The following is a 9236-nucleotide window of genomic DNA, read 5'->3' as shown; positions in this document are numbered from 1 at the left end:
ACCAAATTCTCTGAAATGCCTTTGGAGACGGCTTATGGTAGAGAAATGAGCATTCCTGCAGTCAGAGGGAGCAGCCAACTGTATAGGCTCCCTTGAAGCTTGCAACAACTGTGGCATTGTGCTGTGTGATGGAACTACACATTTTAGAGTGATCTTTTATTGTGAGCCTGCCAACCTAAGGCACACCTGACATCTTGTAATAGGCCACACCTATGAGGTGGATGGATTATATTGGCAAAGGAGAAGTGCTCACTAGCACAGATTTATGAACAATATTTGAGTGAAATAGGCCTTTTGTGTATAAAGTCTTAGCTCTTTGAGTTCAGCTCATTATAAATGGGGGCATAAAACAAAAGTGTTACTTTTATAAGTTTGTTCAGTGTAGTTACAGTGTCTGTTTACATGCTGTAGTTCATTTTTGTGTGTGTGTGTGTGTGTGTCTGTGAAAATGCTTTATAGTTCTCTTGTATTAAGTTATTGTGCATTTGTGCCTACCATACACCCCCAACCCCAAAGCAGAGGGATTGGGGGTGTATGGTAGGCGTATCTACAGTAGATTGTGGCCTATACATGAAATTAGCTCCCTATATAAGGCCTTAGCTATGTTAATTTCAGACACCTACCAATATGCAGCATGGTAGATATTTGACCTAAGTCTTCATATGTGAACTTTGAGTCTGTAACAGGTCATCTAAAAGCTGTTCTGATTGACTAGGACCATCTTGATGTGTTATAATCGCGTATAATCGTTTTTTAGGGTTTCCCTATTCATAGGGCTAAAACAGGTAGTGCAACCCAAAATGTTCAATGTTGACATTCATATTCATATTTTACACATCCAAACCTTTCACAAAAGCATGATTTTGTTAGAAAAGGGGGTAGGGGGTGTATGGTAGTCATATCTACTTTGTTGCCTATACATGAAATGGGCTCATTATATCAATATAAGGCTTTGCCTATGTTAATTTAAGACACCTACCAATAAGCAGCATGATAGATATTTGACCTAAGTCTTCATATGTGAAGTTTGAGTGTGTAATAGGTCACTTAAAAGCTGTTCTGATTGACTAGGACCATCTTGATGTGTTAGAATCGCTTATAATCGGTTTTTAGGGTTTCCCTATTCATAGGGCTAAAACAGGTAGTGCAAGCCAAAATGTTCAATGTTAACATTAAAATTCATATTCTACACACTCAGACCTTCCAAAAAAGTATGGTTTTGTTGGGAGGTGGGGGGGGTGCACGGTAGGCCTATCTAGCTCGCGGCCTAACTGGATTAGATTCAACTTCATTGACATCATGCAGAGTACAAGTACAGAGACAATGAAATGCAGCATTATGATCAGTTTGCAAAGTTTAGGCGAAGTGTGGGAAGTAACGTTAGGAATTAATATCAAATATATATTCTGCAAAAAAATGAAAACTCTAAACCTGAACCTATATACTGTATATGTATATAGAAAGTATATATATGAAAACCTATAAAAAGTACTCACCGGCCTTGGATGTTTTCCCCTTCACTGCTTTGTTTGGCTTTTTTTTAATTTACAATCATTTACAGTACAGAGGTGTCCTCTTCAATATCAAAGTGAAAGCAAATTTCTATAAAGTGAAGTTAATTAACTACAAAAATTGATTCCATAAATAGTCCCAAACTGAGTGACTGTTCAAAAGGAATAGTCTAGTAGTACTGACAACTCTGATTAAAGCCACTTTCAGATACGAAAGAAAGTGTGAGTAACTCATGACAATCTGGATTTTTGTAAATTATTACGAAAAAAGGCCAAATTACATTGATCGTGATTCCATTTATAAAAGCAGTAAATGGAAATATGGAAGGGGAGTGAATACTTTTTATAGACACAGTATCAAATCAAGTGTAGACAACGATAGTGCTGTTCTGACACGTCTAGTGGAACACCAGTGAGCAGCAGCAGCAGCAGCAGCAGATGATTGTGAATATGGCAGGATGCGTGGCCAATGAAGCATAAAGGTCAAAGCCCAGTTCCCCTCACACCTCTCTATTGAGCACTGCAGCGGCACGTAGGAATCGCAGGTCCTTGCTGCTGCCCCAAAGAGCAGCCTTCTGAATTCCTCCTATTCACCATCCAGCTCCCACTGTTCCACCTGCCAATTACTCTCTGGAGTGTGAGCGCAGAGAGGCCCATTATCTGTGTGCCCATCCAAGTCTGTCAGTATGAGGAAAAGTAGCCTAGCGTCATACGAGACTTCAAGAAGCCATCATTAACATACCATCTGAAATGGCTTCTCCTTTATCCACTTATTGTCAGTCTTGTCAGTGCATCTGCATATTGGCATTGACTTTGAAAAGTGACTTGCGTCTTCAGTCTGGTCAGAATTTAGATGGGATTAGATTAAGCAGCAGCTATTCATCATCAAAGATCATGTTATTAATTAGCTTGTTGCTTTTTGTCGTGCCTAAACAATCTCACATCTGCTTTAAGTGCATGGATGCCAAATGAACTACTGAAATGAGATGCCTGTGCATATAGGTTCAGGTTTAGGGCTTTTATTTTGCAGAATTTTAAATACAAGATGACAAAGATGAAAAGTACACAATAACGAGCTGGAGATTTGTCTCCACTTATACTGACAAGATTTCATGACATTATGCAAAGTTTTATATGAACATAGTGAAGATAATGTAACTAGACTTCATGTCAGTGATGGAAGACCATTACAGCATTGTGCACAGAGCCACACCCTGCAGAGTAGTGTGAGAATGTTAATGCATGCAAACGTGGTGTCTAGAATTAAATGTTTTCACTGTAAAACCAAATCATTGTCCATGAACCTCCTTCTGCAATCACTGTATAAGTGCATGGTCATCCCAGTGGCGTTTTCCCTCAGATGTCATAACAGACAGGCTGTTTACTGGCTGGTACAGTAGGCTGTGATGAGTGCAGTGTGCAGCGTTTTGCCATCCTAAGCAGAGAAGGACGCCGGCAGCTTAATGAGCTTTCAGGAGCCTTTGTGCTCCAGCACAGACAGGACATTCCAATGGGCTGGCACATTTGATGGGCTGTGAAACCAAAACAGACACCCATATGGCAGAGCTAATCCCGGGGATCAATGGCCAATCACGCTCCGGCACAAAGGGCCCTTGGGTGGGGCAGGGGGGTGGGGGTGGGCACGTGCCTCAGCTGCTGCACCTCTAGGTAGAGTCAGCACCGTCACCATCTCCACCCGCCTCCATCTTTCTATCTGTAAGCACTTTCCTGGCTGATGGAGTTCTCCATGGTGAGGAGCAGGAGGATGAAGGGGGAAGTTAGTGAATGGTGAGCAGGACTGAAGAGCTCCACTCTCTCCTGATGCACTGCTGAAAATCAACTGTCATGGTGCACAATGTGGATGCAAATTTAATGAAGCTCCAGTGTGGGGTCCCATAGGATGACTCAGCGCTCTTAAATAATATACACTCAATTCATTATGTTGCTCTTCATCTGACCTCCACAGTTCACATTGGACACTTTCAGTTATTTATTTATCTGCAGCTGAAATCGAATGGATGCATCTCCACATGAAATGCGACACACACACTCACACACACACACACACACACACACACACACACACACACACACACACACACACACACACACACACGCAAACACGTCCCACACATACAGTACACAACAAAAACATTGACAGACACACACACAAATGTACACAGATGTACACCATGAAAGCATTGATCAGTGTTTGGCACACACACACACACACACACACACACACACACACACACACACACACACAACCAAACAGGCACACCCGGCGCTCTTTGAGGATCTAAGCAGAGAATGACCAAAGTGATGAACGCTGCTGGTCTCACCTCACACAAAGGCTTCTTTCTGCCTCCCTGATCCCAGTAAAGCCCGCCACTCACGTGGTCTTCATACCGCTCTTTAAATGACATCCCTCTGCCAAAACAGTGGCAACCGGAGATCCCTGACGCAAACTGGACATCGCAAGACCCTGCAGAAAAGATGACATTACGGGTAAGACACCCACTTCACATAGGGTGCAGCATTTAGTCTTTTAGCAGATCTTACCAGAGTCATTTACAGTAAACTAGATTATTATATTAGAATATACACAGACAGATAAATACAGAGCCTGGTGGGGCAATAAAGTGAGATACACACCAGACATGTGTGCATTCAGTCTTTTAGCAAATGCTATTACGCTGTGTAACTTACTGTAAACTACATTACTACCATATAGTAATAAAGAATACAGACTATACATAGGTTACACATTATGCTCACAGTACACCACAGTGGCTGGTCAATATTGTCAATAATGCAATATACAATAATGCAATATGCATGACCACATCATCATGCACACATTCATACAACTTACCATACACATTTCTCCCTTTCATTGAAATGAGGTTACAGGCCATTAGATGCAGCAAGAGAGAGTCAGATGTAGCCTAATGGAAACATCCTGTGCCTTTAAAGGAGATATGGACAAAATAGATGTTGGACCGGTTTTGCACAGCTCATCATTCTCTGTGGTTCTATGTGATGGGTATTTAATTATTCTCCCTGCTGCTGCACTTTAGGTAATGAGATGGTGTCACCCCTAAACACTGGTACAATGTGATAGTTTATCATTAGGCTGGGAAGACAAAATTACAGGCTGCCATATTCTACAGTACATTGCACTCAAGGAAGGATCTGTTATTCACCTTTACAACACGTCCATTCAACCTTATTTACACACACATTGTAAATGCTTTTATTTGGACCTTAACACAGGGGAAGATTCACAGATCCAAAGACACACACACACACACACACACACACACACACACACACACACACACACACACACACACACACATACACACACACACACACACACACACACACACACACACACACACACACACACACAAACAAACAAACTCAAAGGCATGTATCTGTTTACCATTTTATTTTCTGTTTACCATCTTATTGTCTCCAGCTGTGGCAGCTGCAGTGTTGTGGTGTGTGTCGTGCAGGCGCTGTATTTAGGTGGGCCAGTCAGGCAGAGAGATGTTCAATTTCTCTCTCCACGCTGGCAGCAGCTCTAGCCCCTGGCTTGTGACAGTCACTGCACCTAGATAAGACAGCTAGACTATGGCAGTGTGTGTGTGCGTGTGTGGGTATGTGTGGGCATGTGGGCGTGTGTATGTGTGTGTGTGTGTGTGTGTGTGAGAGAGAGAGAGAGAGAGAGAGAGAGAGAGAGAGAGAGAGAGAGAGAGAGAGAGAGATGCAGAAATCTGAATGTTCTCAGGCACGTTATAGCAGCAGCAGATAAGATGAGTGGAAGTTGCTGAAGCAGCAGTGATAGTGCAGAGGGAAGGTGCCTGAGCAGCCTCCTCCAAGACAAGTAGCCGTCTAAAGAGGGAGAGCAGAGCTCCCATCCTAATCACTTCTCCTCCTCTCCTCTCCTCTCCGCTCCTCTCCGCCCCTCTCCTCTCCTCTCCTCTCCTCTCCGCTCCTCTCCTCTCCACTCCTGGAGCCCAGGGCTGAGCTGAGGGTTTGGAGCCCAGTGCTTTGTTTGGGGTAATTCAGTGAGATGGCAAAGTGTTGCATTGCTGAGGGGGAGAGTGGAGAGGAAGACAGGATGTGTCTTTTTTCCAAGCAAAAGTTTCTTCAAACACACCACACGAGTAATCTGTCTTTCCTTTTTCTGTGGGCTCAGACTGGCATGACTCACAAAATGATATGTATGTTTTTCCTGAGCCTCATAAGACCTTTAAAGTTCACGGATTAAATTCTCAAAATACTACATCAAAGGAAATAAGGAAACAGAAACAGTAATAAATCATTTTGTCAGAGGACTGCCCGGAGGTAGTTACTGTTCAGGAAAGATTGATTTTTGTTGTAGTTATTATAACAGATGAACAATCTTTGCCTTAATAAGATTCTATTTTTTCATTCCGGAATCTCTTTTAATCCAGACTTCCACATATCAAAGCAGATTATCACAGAAAATGATGTAGTGAATGCATTCTGCAAACATACCTGCTTCCATTAATAAAAGAAAATGAATTGTTTGAACAGCACTTAACTGTTCCTCAGTTGGCCTCCAGAGAGTGTCTGCTATCAGTTCTAGAGAGCTTGAGAGAGGTGTGTGGTCTCTGATGGAATATAGCATATCCCTTTACAGCCACACATAACAATGAGCTGATGATGGGATGCTGATAGCATGCAGGACTATACGGCTAGGGGCTGATTGCCAGAGAAGAGTGTGCTTAGGCACTAAGAGGCTATAGGGAGCCACTCTAGAAGTAATCAAGCCTCCGGGGCGCTCTGCTCTACACCTTCTCTCCACCTCAACCATGTCTATGTCTGCCCCTCTTAGACGCACCCTGACACACCATACTGTGCGTGTTGTAAACTTCCTAAAGGACACGTCTGAGGAGATTAGGTGTTGGCTGTGTTCACATGTGCTGTGCTGTGCGTCCTCGGCGAGCTTGAGCACACACTGACTCATGAGCACACAGTGATGACGTCTGCTGGCGGCGCTAACGTGATTATCACCTGCTCCTTGTCCCTCACAGTTTGAAGCTTCCTGCCCTGATGGCCTGTGTCCAGGCTGGAGCATCATCCTCAAAGGAGAAACCCCCTCAGAGGCAAACAAGTAAGTATGTGGCATGACCTACCGGACACCACTGACCACTCTCTAGTCCATCCATACTCTATTACTGGTCTGGACGTCATGTCCACCGGGGGAAAGGTCATGACTCATAGGTGCCTGATATGTCCTAGCTGTGTTTAGAGAATGGTAACGATGTAAGATCAATAGAAGACTATGTTGGGAAGAGCATTTATTCTTCCATACTTCAGGATTAATACATCAATGCTGCCCAATGCTGCTCTTAGTTTCCCACCCCTGTTGCGTTCATAACTCCCCTTCTCTTTGTGTTGTGTGTGCATGACCAATGCACTCTATGAATAAAAACATGCTCTCTTACAATATTACATAGCAGCAAAGTCACGGTGATAGCTATCTGTGAATGCAAGTTCAAATGAAGAGATCAGATAGTTAGAGCTACTGGACTATTGCCATATGGAGGACTTACTTATTCCAGTCAGTCCTCAGGGCTTTGCAGGATTGGGAGAGTTGTGTTCTGACTTCAAACAGATGTCATCTGTCCAACTTTCTTCTGGGGAGAGGCAGCACAGGTCTGACCTCTGTAAAGTCCTGTACAGCATAGCATTAGGGGATCAGATGGCAGCACCTCAATACGACATCACTGAGTTGGCATACCTCTTGTGTTCTTTGTGAGACAAACACACCACAATATTGTGTGTGGGTGGATACTACATGAAGCTATCACACAAGGGACAACATGGCCACTTGAAATCATTTTCACAATGTGCCACTTCTGTACTAATGGAGTGTGAAGACTTAATGACACCCAATAGTTAACCCAGCACACTGAGACATATACAGTAGATGCACATTCATCATCCTAAATTACAAGTGCCAACAAAAGAATCCAATAATCTCTAACAAGGTGGAGCACAAATCAGAGTACTGGGGAATCCAGTCGTGTGCAACACAATGAATTGAATGAGAGGGAAAGTGTCCGTCCCATGTGAACGCCTTCCATGATTGGGAATATGCAAATGAACAGGCCGCACACCAGAACTGTCTAGTCCCATCTCAGGAAGGGAGAGTGATCATCTGGCATTACACGTGTCAGGAATCTGCCCCCGCGTCTGAGTTTAGGGTCAAAAGGAGATGAAGAAGAGAAAGAGGAAGATGACCAATTCAGCTCCCTTATCATCATCCTGCCATCATTTTAAGATGACCTCCGCGACCCTATTCTGTTCTCACTAATGCAAAACTGTCTGCTCCTACATTTTTCATTTAGGTCTAGGGCAATCTCCTCTAATGCGCCATGCTTTGCACCCTAGGTTTGAGATTAATTTCCTGTGTGATCGGGATGACAGAATAGCCTTCCACTTCAACCCACGCTTCACAGAGTCGGACATCGTCTGCAACTCCTTCATGGCCAACCACTGGGGACAGGAGGAGAGATGCACCAATTTCCCTTTCGGGGCTGAGGAGCCTTTCCAGGTGACTGTCTGCTTTACCATCAGTCAACTCTGTTGTCTACAAACAAACTTTAAGAATATGTATATTTTTTTGTTTGGGTTACACCTCCAGTTTAAGCAATGCATGTGGAGTTGCTTTTTTAACTTCTACACAATAAGTGTGCAGAACAACAACAGGTGTGTCTGTTTTGGGTTAGAGCACAGCTAACATTAGCACTGTTATCTCCACAGATTGAGATTTACTCCGACAATGAAAACTTCCACGTCTACATCGACGAGACGAAGATCATGCAGTACAAACACCGCGTGGAAGACCTAAAGACGATCACAAAGGTGCAGGTGGTGAATGACGTCAACATCTCCTCGTTAGAGATCACCAAGAAGCACTTTTACTGAGTCAAAGGCATTCTCACAGGATGCCTTCTGGATGCAAGTTAGCAGCAGTAAGCTTTTGTTTGTTTGTAGTGGCTTAGTCATTGTCCCTCATCGTGTGTTTTAAACCCTCAATCTTGCTGGATATATGGAATTAAAACTTTGCCAGGAAATGTTTAGACCCCTGATTTGGATATAGCTTAACTGAATGTCATGACCAGAGGAACAAATCTGAAAATAAATGGCAGAACTGACCGTCACTGAGCTTTATTGGCTGACTTGAAGAATCCTTGAAGCTTAATGGATTTCATTTCCATTTTTATCAGGCAGGGCCATGTGGATGGGGAGCACAAATGTCAAATGTCGAATATATACATATTTCATTCAAGATGGCGTGTGCATTAATGTATGTGCATTAATGTAGCCTTCAGCATTTATTCAAAAGGTGCAAACACCATAGTGGTAATCGTAGACAACCACAATAAACATATGTATGGATATGTGGGATAAATGTCTCTATTAGAAATCTTAACATTCAAAGCGACACAATCTAAACATGAATCCCCACATCCCCAGGAATGCCTTTAGGGCCACAGCTGCTGCACGTCTTCAGATTAGACTCATTTATTGAAATGAGTTCATCCACCCAGAATTAGCCTACTGCAGGATTCCTCCTTTGATCACTGGGTTGAAATATCTGGAGTCAACACACAAACACAATCCCTATGCAGAGAATTCATGTCCTTGAAAATGTATGTCTCAAAGTTTTTTGTTTTTTTA

General features: G+C 43.1%; 1 protein-coding gene across 1 annotated transcript; it reads left to right on the top strand.

The window, feature by feature from the left end:
- Positions 1-3965: 3965 nt before the first annotated feature.
- On the top strand, positions 3966-8711 carry grifin (galectin-related inter-fiber protein). The gene is made up of 4 exons (XM_062531247.1): positions 3966-4019; positions 6581-6660; positions 7944-8106; positions 8316-8711. The coding sequence occupies exons 1-4, from the start codon at positions 4008-4010 to the stop codon at positions 8478-8480; spliced, it is 420 nt and encodes a 139-aa protein (XP_062387231.1). The 5' UTR covers positions 3966-4007; the 3' UTR covers positions 8481-8711.
- Positions 8712-9236: the final 525 nt, after the last annotated feature.

The sequence above is a fragment of the Sardina pilchardus genome, chromosome 3 (assembly GCF_963854185.1).
Source record: "Sardina pilchardus chromosome 3, fSarPil1.1, whole genome shotgun sequence".
Classification (NCBI taxonomy): domain Eukaryota; kingdom Metazoa; phylum Chordata; class Actinopteri; order Clupeiformes; family Clupeidae; genus Sardina; species Sardina pilchardus.
The sequence above is the reverse complement of the archived record's forward strand: the minus strand, read 5'-3'. Positions and strand labels throughout refer to the sequence as shown.